The sequence below is a fragment of the Sminthopsis crassicaudata genome, chromosome 1 (genome assembly GCF_048593235.1).
Source record: "Sminthopsis crassicaudata isolate SCR6 chromosome 1, ASM4859323v1, whole genome shotgun sequence".
Lineage (NCBI taxonomy): Eukaryota > Metazoa > Chordata > Mammalia > Dasyuromorphia > Dasyuridae > Sminthopsis > Sminthopsis crassicaudata.
Window position 1 is genome coordinate 72,198,313 of NC_133617.1, and position 12,821 is coordinate 72,211,133.

At 40.8% G+C, this 12,821-nt stretch overlaps 1 protein-coding gene across 15 annotated transcripts in view; it reads right to left on the reverse strand.

Moving 5' to 3' along the window:
- DNM2 (dynamin 2) overlaps positions 1 to 12,821 on the reverse strand; it is a 73,393-nt gene that overhangs the window by 24,361 nt on the left and 36,211 nt on the right. For 8 of the 15 annotated variants that reach the window (XM_074311881.1, XM_074311871.1, XM_074311898.1 and 5 more), the window contains exons 3-12: positions 9,839 to 9,988; positions 9,203 to 9,406; positions 8,433 to 8,531; positions 7,558 to 7,718; positions 6,599 to 6,741; positions 4,471 to 4,606; positions 4,034 to 4,101; positions 3,154 to 3,292; positions 871 to 957; positions 423 to 493 (exon numbers count right to left, since the gene is read on the reverse strand). In XM_074311881.1, coding sequence (XP_074167982.1) covers positions 423 to 493; positions 871 to 957; positions 3,154 to 3,292; positions 4,034 to 4,101; positions 4,471 to 4,606; positions 6,599 to 6,741; positions 7,558 to 7,718; positions 8,433 to 8,531; positions 9,203 to 9,406; positions 9,839 to 9,988 — 1,258 coding nt within the window. Of the gene's footprint in view, positions 1 to 422; positions 494 to 870; positions 958 to 1,616; positions 1,756 to 3,153; positions 3,293 to 4,033; positions 4,102 to 4,470; positions 4,607 to 6,598; positions 6,742 to 7,557; positions 7,719 to 8,432; positions 8,532 to 9,202; positions 9,407 to 9,838; positions 9,989 to 12,821 lie in introns of all 15 variants that reach the window. The other 7 variants (XM_074311929.1, XM_074311889.1, XM_074311920.1 and 4 more) reach the window with 1 other exon arrangement.

Consider the following 12,821-nt stretch of genomic DNA (forward strand, 5'->3'; position numbering starts at 1 on the left):
TCAGGCAGTGTAGAGGAGAATGATTGCATTTTAGCAGAAGATAACCTCACAGCCAGATTAAGGTAAGGTTCTCTTAAATTAAAAGGAACCAAAGTTTCTTAAGTAACTAAGAGTGGGCTGCTTGGGCCCATTTAATAGGAAGGAACTGATGAGGCCACAATGATCTGCAAGCAGAATCAGTTTCAATTTCTTTTTAATTTTTAAAGCAAGACATATAGAAAATCTCATTTAATGAGCATCTCTGATAGAATGACTCAAAACTCAGGATATGTCTTCTGGAAATTATCCTCACCCCCAACCGTTTTTCTGAGCCAGCATCACCTGGAGGCTGGAGCCTTGGTGCTCTCTATGAGGGCCAGCTCTAAGCCCTATTTGGTGGCAGGGTTCCCACATCCAAGAAGCTGCACGTATAATATACATACTTTGCAAAACCAATGAAGTCCTCATGATTTGTGTTGATGTATGACAGCTCAATGTCGATCAGAAGAAGGATCTGAAAAGATAAAATTACTATTAATTAAAAAACAAAACAAAACAACAAAACTCCAGCCCTACCATGAATCATCTGTGCCTCAAAGATCCAAACACACATTGATAATACTTGAGGATACTCCCAAGTTGACCAGTAGAGGGGGATCTGTAACTATTTTCCAACTCAGGCAAAGGGCCAAGCTTTATCTGCCTGGTACTTCCAGGCTCTCAGTGCATCCCTCTTTTTCACTGAATACTGTACACACTATTGGGCATCCTAGAGCTGGATACCACCCTTGTAAATGAGAGGTTCATATACAGAATCAATCACAAAGTATGGCCATTAAGGTGACCTGGTCCTTAAGTTAGCAGTATCTAGTGTCTGCTTTTCAAGCATACCTGGTCTTTTGTTCTCCCTTCTCGCTCCCTGATGTAAGTGGTGACAATTCTTTCTGTTTCTTCTCGTAACCTGGGATAGGAGCCAAGCTGTGGGGGAGGAAAGAGGCATGTCAGATGGCTCTACATAGCACAAACGCCACAACAATTTACATTAAGAAAGCAGAAAGCCAGGGAGAGCCAAGAAGACATGAAAGGACTTCAATGATCCCCAATTTTGTCACCACAGACACTCATTAAAAAGACAAATATGGGCAGCTTGAGTTGACAAGAGAATTAGAGATTAGAAAATATTTTTTAAAAAAAAGAGAATCAAAGATGAAAAGATTTCATTCAAAGCAGGTGAAGTGTGTTTACCAATCAAATATCACTTTTGTCCCCTGTCCCACCTCCACCCCCATTGCTGCATTATATCATGAATGAATATACTAAGCAGCAATAATGCCAATGAGATGAACGGCCTTCCCCACACCCCCTGAAGCTCTGGCTTTTGGTCTCCTGGGCAGTAGTTCAAGACAGCATCTATGTCATATGTCTCAGCAGGACCTCCAAATTTATTTTTGGGGGCTGTCCACAGATGACAGTTAATAGTTGTGGCATGGGCCAGAAATAATGCCACTAAACTGGCTTCATGTTTGGAAAGAACATGAATTAAGTTCAAGGCATTAAGTTAGGCAGGTCCTGTGGAGCCAGTATTTTCCAGATACTCAGATTAGACTAACAGATGGAAAAAAAATTTAGCCCATTACCTTCTCAGCACACTTTTTAATGACGGTGGCCAGCTCTGAGACCACCAGATCAACACACTTCAAACTCGGCTCTTTGAGCTTTACAATCTGTTTTTTCACAATGGCTTCAAAGGCCATGTCGGGGGTGAAGAGACCCGTCCTGCGTCATGCAGAGCACGAGGGAGGCAGAAAGACGAGACCCCAAAAGGCATTGCAGACCAAACACACACAGTAACAAAAAGACAGAGAGAGGGAAGAAAAGGAGAGAGGCAACCAGTTAGTAAGAGGCATAGTAAAAGCCTCGGCATTTGCCCTGGGAAGCTGCTTCGGAAGGAGAGCCATTTCAAGGGGCTTTTGGCTGGACTTGTCAATAGTGCAAGGTCATGGCTTTGGTCACCTTACACCCAATACAGTGGGTGTCCTGAATTTTCAAATACATGTTGTAGCCTCTGGAAATCTACTTCCAACCCTGCTGGGTTTGACTGAAGAAGCTTGGAAAGCAAATGCAGGCTTTTAAAAATGACACAGATCAAGAACTGCAGCATAAGCAAAAATCTCCTGACTCTTAAAGACAGCCCCAGTACTCCTACCCACACACACACACACGGGCACACACACACGCGCGCACACACACACACATACACACACGCTCGCGCACACACATGCACACGCAAACACACAACCCTGGGAAAGCATTTACACGGCTCAGCTGAAGCAGATCACTCTGGGAAGCAGGGACTGTCAGGGTTGGGGAGGTGGACATTTCCTGTCAAGTGTAGGAATTGCTTGTGCCAATTATATTGACTGTTGGCGGGGGGCCCCCTGTTGAGGGGGGCCACATTCCCTCTGCAGAGCGCTGTTCCTGCCTGGAGAATGGCAGGAAGCAGGCTGCAGAATGGGGATCACTGGCAAAGCTGTCCTGGGTGTGTGTGTTGGGGGTGAAGCCAGGTCTGACAGGCCAGTTACCCACATTCTCACTGTAGCATTCTGTCGCTCTCAGGGCTTCTCAGCACCCTCAGCACACTGGCTCTGAAGCAGTGGATTCATGCAAAACATCATACCATGGGACTAATTTTTTTCCCAAAAAGAATAAAATCCATGATGAAAAGAGGATTGGGAGTGGCGTTGGGATAGGGTTTCCAGTTTCAAGAAGGGGCACATTTCAATTTCTGCTTCCCAGGGTGTAGCAAAGCAGCATTTTAAATCAGTCAAGACACATGCTATGTCGGACATCAGGATCCCAGAGTAAGCTGCCACTCGGCTGGCCACCTCCTGAGGCCTGCTTGGCACTCCTCCCATTCTATCTCCTGCTTCCCCCATTCACTCAAGAGTCTCTAGAGAGACACTGGTGACCTTACTGAAGAGTGGGGAAGATGATCCAAACAATTTCAATATAGTCTTACCCTCCACAGTCCAGAGTCCCTTACCTGGCCATCCTCCTGGAAGTAAAAGCAATCTGGGGAGACTGACCAGCCAGAGCAGGCAGGGCACTGCAATCCTGATACCGCCCATCCCCCCGTGGCTCCCTTTTCCACAACCCTCAGGGAGGGCTCAATACCTTACTGGTACACTGCCTAACTGTATTGATTAACTCCTGAATAACCAGGTCGACACATTTCAGACAAGGCTCTTTCAGCTTCACCACCTGCTTTTTCACAATGGCCTCGAATGCCAAGTCTGGGGTGAAGAGCCCCGTCCTATGCACGTCCAACCACAAGGGCAAGGGTGAAGGAAATAATCAAAGAAAAACAAAAAACAATCAACAATATTAATGGCAACTATTTGGTTAACTGAAGAAATAGCAATAATCATATATCTGAGTTAAAGGCTCACTTCCCATTAATGAGGAATTCCTAGTATCAAGAAGGCTCAATTTGGCAACAGAATTCTATTCTTTCTTAGCAACATTCAGTGTGACCAATATGAAATTCATTTCTCTCCCATTCTGGTTTGCCTTCAGATCTGGGCCCCTTCTTATCCCTTCAGACAATCTATCCCTTCATACTTTTTGTTTTAAAACCTCTTACCAAGGCTGATATATAACCTCATTTTACATCACAAACATAACAAGACTGGATGGAAGGAAGGGGTGGCATTTGTGGTCACAGTTATGAATAGTGCAGTAAATTAAATAATGTCCTACTTACAGGCCTCAAATAAGACAGAGGTAAAACTTGGCCCTTAAGTGTCAAAATACTGAAGGACAACTGATTTGTCATGGGAGACACTAAGGAAGAACACCAGACTGACTACTTCTCTTCACCCCACCATCCAGGGCTGTGTGCTCTACCTCTGAGACTTGTCAGTCCCTGACCAACATGGTCTCCTCCCAACCTGTATACCAGAGGCCAGGAGCACAGGCATCCCTGAGGCCTGGCTGAGACAATAACATGTCAACAGAAGGAAGTTAACCCTCCTCCCCCACCCCTAATACTTGCCTGACTCCATGGATGTTTTTAATTGCATAGCTAATTTCTCGTCTCAAGTCTTTCTCATCAAATTCCATCTAAAAAAACCAAAATAAGCAGAGAAAGATATCTATAAAATCACAGTAGTTCAATAAATTAAGGCAATGAGTTACAATTGGCTATCTCCTTTACAATGTAAATCTTTAAAAGAAAGTTGATAATTGGTTATTTGAATTCTTTTAGCTATGAAGAATGATCATCTATATGGTGCATGCTTCAACGCCCAAGCTAGAGTATTTGATTCTTTTCGAAACCAAGCAGAATCAATGTGAATTTATTTATGAATATGAAGGCATGCCTTGCTGTTTATCAGTTCAAAAGGCATTTAGTAATGTCTTCCATGAACCCTTGGAGGGTAAGGCTAATTGTCCTTTGATAGAAATGAAAAGAAGCATAAAATATATCACCTTCACAAGCTCAAATGGAAACCTCTCGTGAAAGATGCGGTTAATCCTTGCGCCACCAGAAAGTTCCAATGTGTCCACCTGGTCTCCTGAGCCTTCAATTCTCTTTTCAAAATCCACACCAAACTGCTGGACCATCCTAAAATGGCAAGGCCAAAGAAGGAATAAGCCATCTCACATCAAAGCAACTATAAGGTAACTGATGACATGCACAATTTTTCTTTCAAGAAAAAACACAAAAGCCAATATTAATTTAGCACTTTAAACATAGCTCACAAAACCATTTCAATTTAGAGGACTAGGAATCTAAATATATAGAAGCAGAATAAAGAGGCAAGGGATAATATCATTGAAAAGCACATACCTGGAATCCTTATAATTATGCTTAGAAACCAAATGGAAAATGGAGATGATTCAAAGTAAACAGTCAATATGCACAATGTTCTCCTAAGCCTACCAGAAAGACTAAATAAAGTTTAACTTGCACCTCCTATCAATTACAAACTCCAGACCTATTTTCCACTATTTGTAGCAGCATTATTAAGATAAAAAAGCATTCCCATGGAACTAACAATTAGAAAAGATTCACAGTTCACAATTGTTTTTTGGGGGGGCTGAGGCAATTGGGGTTAAGTGACTTGCCCAGGGTCACACAGCCAGGAAGCATGAAGTGTCTGAGGCCAGATTTGAACTCAGGTCCTCCTGGCTTCAGGGCTAGTGCTGAATCTATCAACTTCTTGAAGCCAATCCCAAGTGTAGAGGAAAACCAGAGGGCCCGACCCAAAAGGTTCCTATTTACTCTTTCCTAGAGGCACAAAAATCTAGGAGTCAAATGATAACTAACCAGACAATCTCAGCTACCTTCTGTAAATCTCCTACCTCCAAACTCTCCAAACTGGGAAAGGAGAAATAGCCACTGCAACAATTGGAATTTAGAGGCCTCTTCTGTGAAATGTTCCTTTTAAATTCCCAAAGCCATTCAGTGTTAGTTTCTAAAGATTCCTCTCCTGACAGAGGTCAGCCTCTGCTGAGCAGGATGTCTGCATCCCAAAGCATGAGCCCCCACACCCTCCTCCCTAGGCTCCAGAAGCTAGCAGCTGATCTATCTAAATAGAAGAAAAGCAAGTGATCTGTTGTTGTTGTTCAGTGGCTTCATTCATGCCTCATTCTCTGGGAAACCATTTGGGGGTTTTCTTGGCAAAGAAAATGGAATAATTTGCCATTTCCCTCTGCAATTCATTTTTACAGAGACTATTAAGGCAAATGGGATTAAGTGACTTGCCCAGGGTCATAATGTTAGTTTTAACTTGAAGAAGAGTCTTCCTGAATCCAGGTCCTCCTTAGTAATGACACTTAAGAGCAAAGTTTTCCTTTGTCTATTTGAGGCCTGTAAGTAGGACATTACATAATTTACTGCACTATTCATAACTGTGACCACAAATGCCACCCCTTCCTTCCACCCAGTCTTGTTATGTTTGTGATGTAAAATGAGGTTATATGTCACCCTCTATCTGATGTGGAGCAACCTTTAGGAATGTTGTTAGGAATGTAATACCTGGCTCTAGCAATGATGTCATCTTTTATCTTTATTCCACTAAGCAAATCTACAATAATTTCTAATTTGCCATCTAAAAGTCTGGACTACTACCTTGTCCTAAACTCAAACAATGAGCATTTTTTAGTTTCATGAAAGAAGAAAAGGAATTGTTGTTAGACTTTATTACCAAATTTCTCACCAATCATGTGAACCCCAATTTTCATGTCATTTTACATAAGTAAATGTCATTTACTCAGCTCTGTTTTTTGTTCTGCATTCCACTCCCCAAATCCCTATACATTTACCTGATTGCTTGTTGGTCTTGGCTATCTTCCTTATCTTGGAATATAGCCTACTTTTAATTAGTATTACAATTATAATAAAACTTGCCTCTTCATTTAGAAATTATCTAAATTTCCAAATTCTTTTGGGACACCTATAACAACTGCATCCCTGCATCCCCACTGTGTTGCTGCTTAGATGCCCAAATTACTTTTAACCAGGAAAAATAGGGAAGAAAGCTCCCTAGACAAAAAGAAAGGCTCAACCCTGAGATACTAGGTCATGAACTAGGGCAGTGAGCAAGGTACTTACTGAAGTAGGGCTTTGGTTTTCCGTGTGGGATCATCAGGCCGGAAGTTCTTATATTCTTCCACTTCCTTCTCCAAAGACAGCAGTTGGCTTTGGAGCTTGCTGCGCAGAGCAGGCAGAGACTCTCGGATGTGATTGGTCAGTTGCTAAATTAAAAGGGTCAGAGATAAGACCAGCATCAGTCACCAACCAGATTAGAAGCCCTTACTAAAAGGATACAATTCCTGCTCCAAGCAAGCCCATGAAAGAGCCAAGCCAGAGCATGTTCCAATGGAGGAAGGGTAAAGGAACTGTGTACAGTAGTGCTACTTTGGATGGCAACAGGAACCAATTAAACCCATATGAATAAGGGTTCTAAGATCTCAATGCCCCAAGGCTGCCAAATTCCTGGCCAGCTATTGCTGCAGTAACTCTGGGGACACGTACATCTTGGGTCTACCAACTCTTGTAGGACTTCATGGCAACCAAAAAGGCTCTGAATTCATGCAGACATGCTAACTTTTCCTGAAACTTTTCATCACCCTCTCCCTATATAGATGTTCTTCAGTTTCTGGGCTAGAAGCCATTTCCATTGAATCTTTGTTCCCTTCCTGCACTGTCTTCTCTGAGAAGTAGGGCTATTTCTGTTTTAATTCTACCCTGTTCCAGTCCTGAAACTGTTGCCCTCTCCATAGTATGCATCATGATCACCCGTTGTTAACAACTGCATACCCACTTACCCAACCACAAACAGGAGAAACTCGAGGTTTACAGAGCTGAGGAACAGCAGTGTTCTTGATTCTTCAAAAATTGGTTAAGACTGATATTCAAGGAATCACAGAACACCAAAACTAACACAAGCCTAATTTTAATAGAGAAGGGATCAACAATCCCTCCAACTAGCCTTGAGGAAGATCTATCTTACATTTCACAGAGATGGGGGGGGAAAAAGCCAACCAAAACTCTTAAGTCTTATCTTATACCTGGTTCAGGGTCTTCTGCAAGTGAGGGGTACCCATTCGGTCTGCTATGTGTCGATATGCTGGGTGAGAGAGGAAAAACTTCCTCTCAGCCCCAAGGGCTGCTCGGATATCCTTCTTCCCATCAATGTCTTTTTGGCTCCGATTTACCACACCAATATAGCCTGTAGAGAGATCACTCACTTGAGGCTGTGATACTTTTTAACCAATAGGTAATTCAAAAGAAAGTCAAACTTTTCATTCTGATGGTAAGTGCTACTTGAAGTGGAAGAAGCCTCTACAAAAGGATGCAAACTAAATCCCATTTATTGAATATGACAACTTCTGAACTTTTTGGAAAAATCATTTTAAAAAAATCTTTAAGATTTCAAATCATATAATTTTGCCTAAAGTCATAACTTTAGAACTGAAAAGTAAGTCATCATGTCTCATCTAATAAATGTCCAGAGAAGAGAAATGACTTGATTAAGGACACCCAGCAAGTCTGTTGAAAATCTAGGACCTAGAATTCAGGTCTCCCTCAATCAGCCATAAAAATCCCTATTATTTTCTATATTTAAAACACTGTGCTATGCCCTAGAAAAGATATAAAAGGAATGAAAACATGATTCATGATTTCCTTCTTAGGCGACTTAAGAGTCTAGTTCAGTGCTCTTTCCTTAATACTGTGCTCTCTCTCCATTTATCTTGTAGTTGCAAAGATGGAGATGGGTTTAAACCACATGTATATGGCTAACAAAAGTGGAGTGAAGAGAACATGACAAAACCCAGGAAGGGGTTGCTCACTGTCCAGAATTTTCTCTACATCTTGGTTCCCAAACACACCAAGGAAACTGTTCCTCAACAGAGGTCCCAAAGGATTTGAATTACAATCATACCTCTTCTCAAGGGGAGCAACTTGTTCTCAAGCACGTCTCTGGCATCTGTGCCTTCATCCATTAGGTCAAGCTTGGTTATAACACCAATAGTCCGTAAGCCTGAAAAAGTCACAAGGCAGACATACATAAAGGAATATCTTAAGGAAATCACCAGGAGGATTCTCCATTGGGACAGTATGGAAAAACTTACACAATGTCTATCCTACCTAGCAAGAATTTAACAAGCAAGGATGTTAAGCTGTGACTCTAATGTCATGGTCCCAATGCTATTGGCACAGTCTTAATCTAAAATACTCTGTAGGAAATACACCACTGTTACCAGAGTCAACCCTTGCCTTATAATGCTTTCAATGCAATTATTGATGATTACACATTAGTCGAAATCTCACCTCTTTCTATTTTCTTGAGCCATGAGTTTCATACTGAAACAAGAAAATTCACCAGTAACAAAGTATTTCATCTATTAATTGCCTACTGCTGCCAGTCATCTGCTCAACAGCCAACTAAGCTAATGGAGAACAAATATTGAGAAATTCACCAAGGCCGAGGTGTAGAAACAACAGCTAAGCCCTGAGGATATGCTCTCAGTTACTGTACAGACATTCCTAGAGAAGATCTTTTTATCTGAAAGCTCAAAAATCCATAACTAAAGTCTTTTTCTAGAAGCATAGCCTAGTCCAATGATCCTTTCCCAGATATTTCATTACTTTCTTCCTTCCCTTCTAAGTTCACAATTATCTTTGGCTGGTAATGGGAGTTCTAGGACTTACCTTGAGGATCAACTTCCTTGGCCATCTTGAGGGCATCTGAATTTGCTAGATCCATGTTGGCTGGTGTGACTGCAAGAATCAAGCTGCTCTCTTTGCTAATGAACTGGAGGATCATATCCCTGATCTGGTATTCAATATCCATAGGCTGATCACCAACAGGTACTTTGGTGATACCCGGAAGGTCAATTAAGGTTAGATTCAACACTAAAAGGAAAAACCAAAGTTGAAGGAAAATCAGCCTTAAAGCCTAGGGAAAACATAAAATTAACAACTAATCAACAATTCACCCGGTGATTTTATTTTGTCTGACAAGATATGTACTCTGCTCACAATTCCTGGGAATTGGTTTATATCAGAAAATGTTCCAGGAGAGCTTCCCTGTCTCAGAATCTTACCAATTATCCATTTATACTCTCAGTGACTAATCAATTAGTCTGATTTTTAAAATGCTTATTGTGTCACATGTCCCATAAAGATAATGGCAGCTGAAGGGAGACATTAAAGCTCTATCTGGTCTTGGTGTCTTTAAGACATATCACCCGAAATATTAGTATGCTTTGAAGAAAAGGTAAAAAAATATCAAAAAGTAACAAAATATCATATACAAATGAACAAATAATATTGTAGGTTGCTTACCATGTGGTGAATAGACTCGCAAGTTAATGGGGATGGGAGAAATGCCTTTATTGGTCCCCGTGACCCTGTCGGTCTCTGCTTCAATCTCTTGGCGAACTTCATCAAAGTCCGTAAACTTCTTGGACTTACAGTGCAAAAATTCCGCATACTCTGGAAGAGGAAATGAGTGTTGCCAGGTTTGGAAGCAGCAGCAGTAGCAGCAGCAGCACTATCTGTTTTTGATTTGTTTCTCAGATCTAAAGCCAAGAGACCCAACATCCAAACCACAAGCTGACTATCACCAACAGTGATTAGTAAGGAGGTATCAGGAGGAGAATAAAATGATTTTATTCAAGAAGCCAATCTCATACTCAAAGCATCAAAACTACTGGCTTGCAAACATTTATCATGGTGAAGACTAGGCCATATGTCAGTATCTGGTCATAAAACGCGCCTGATTTCATTTGATTCCCATAGCAATCCTGGGAAATAAGAAAGGCAAGTACCATCTCCTTTTTATAGATAAGAAAATTTAGGTCCAGAAACTTGATTTACTCATAGTCACAAAGCAGTTAAATCTGCATCATTAACTACTGTTCTGTACAAGGTCAGGCATATAAAGACATCTCCTTGGGCTGCTGTGTCTATTGAGGGTGGAGGGGGAGATACCCCTTTGCCTTTCTGTAATATGATGGGCCGGGACAACATGCTGATTTGTGGGAAGTCATGGTCTCTAATCCTTGCTCTGCACCTTCCTCCTAGGCTGATAGGCAGCCTGTCCTCTCTTGAGCCTCAGATTTCTCACATGTGAAATAAGCTTATAATCAATGAGATGGCATCTAATGGGCCATGGATTTACAGATGTTTTGACACAGAACTTGGCAATTCTCTGGAAGAACTCAAGCAGAATCTAGCATCCACCCAAGTGGCATTCTTGTCCCACTGGATCTCTTATTGTCTTCCAATCTCTTCTTTCAGTATCTTGTTGCAGGGGAGTTCCTCAATCCTGAAATATCATCTGCCTATAGATCTTTCCTTTCCTGGCTCAGATCAGATGCCACTTTTGATTCTCCCTTCTAGATCATCACTATGTCATCATTTTTTCCTCGAGCATTTTGTATAGATTTTTCCTTTGCCACCTCTCGTACTCAACTCAACACTTTACTGAGCTATATACATTCCATATTCTCTGGTACAGTAGACTGAAAATTCCCTCATGGCAAGGCCAGTATTTTCTTCATCTTTGTACCTCAAACCTAGTGTTTTACATATATAGTAGTTATTTAGTAATTTTATTGAATTTGAATAAATTTGTATTGGGAAGAAAATTGGCTCCAAAGAATATAAGCCTTTTACATATTAATACTGGACAACTGCTCTTGAAAACCAGGAGCTTCACCAGCCAGTGGATGTCAACTATCTGAGCTATCACACAGACATCTCAGGATTGGACAGGAGAAGCTGTACTGGACCCCAAATCACCAATAATTTGCAAAAAAAACAAAATTAATGCTGGCTTTTTTCTTAAGCCCAAAGTAATCTCTCTTGCCCTTCCCTTTTTCAGGGAAGTGGGAAATACTAGGGCTTCATTTCTTCCAGTAACCATTAGAGAAGGTCCTTTACAAACCTATATTCTTCCTTTTTTTTTTTTTTTTTTTTTTGGTTTATTTTTAAGGATTAGAGCTACGACTTTATTTTTTGCCAAGTCAATTGGGATAAAGTGACTTGCCCAGGGTCACACAGCAAGGAAGTGTTGAAATGTCTGAGACCAGATTTGAATTTAGGTCCTCCTGATTTCAGGGCTGGTGCTCTATCTACTGTGCCACCTAACTTCCCCCCTGTATTCTTCCTGTTGCCACATCCTCAACAGTACCTCCATAAGTGGAAGAATAAGCACTTTTTAGAAGAAACTAAGTGACTAAGAAAACTTGGTACTGAGAAAGGGAATTAATTGAAGAACTAGAATATGGGATTATGAAATATATATGTTCAGGGGCCACAATGGACATTTAAGTATAGAAATTATGAGAACATTTGCTTCCCTCTGTCTTGACTAAAGAGCAGCCCTAATCCTACAAGGTTCCTTAATAGACATACCTAGAGGAAATGCCACATCTAGGCAGTGGCCAAGATCATTTTTCACTGAGAAATGCTTTTGAGACATTTCTTACAATCAACTGCAAACGTAAACACTCAGAAGAGAGCTTTCAAATCTCAGGATGTAAATTTTTATTAGTAAATTTACATACATATATATATATATATATATATATATATATATATATATATATATATATATATATATATATATATATGTAGTATGGCAGTGATGCTTAGGGGGAAAAGATGAAAAAAATTAAGCTTCCACCAAATTTGACCTTTTCATAGAGTTTCAAATTTCAGGTTGAAAAAGAAAATTTGGGGGCAGCTAGGTGGCGCAGTGGATAGAGCACCAGCCCTGAATTCAGGAGGACCCGAGTTCAAATCTGGTCTCAGACACTTAGCACTTCCTAGCTGTGTGACCCTGGTCAAGTCACTTAACCCCAACCTCAAAAAAAAAAAAAAAAAAAAAAAAAAATTTAAATAAAATCCAAATGCAATGTTGCATGTTACAGTATAAGTGCAAGCTTTTCTTCCTTCACAAAGACTCTGATGAGCTCATATTTTCTACAATTAAGGTCACTGAAGCTCCTATTCTGGTATGTGAGGTACTTTCAAAATAATTCCCCCTCCCTCCCAAATTCAATTCCTTTCTGATATACAACTGTGTGATGGTCCAGAGCCAAGTTCCAAGATGCTTGTTCCCATCAAAAAGTTATTCTCTCTAAGTCATGTTAGTCAAACAGAATTAATGATGAACCTTTACTTTAAAGTTACTAGACCTTTACTACAGGTGCATCATGGGATAAGACAAGGCAGCATCTTGCACCTGAAATGCCCCTTAATATGCCTATACCAGGATCCAGCAAGACAAACACAAACATAGGAATGCTAAAGACTATAT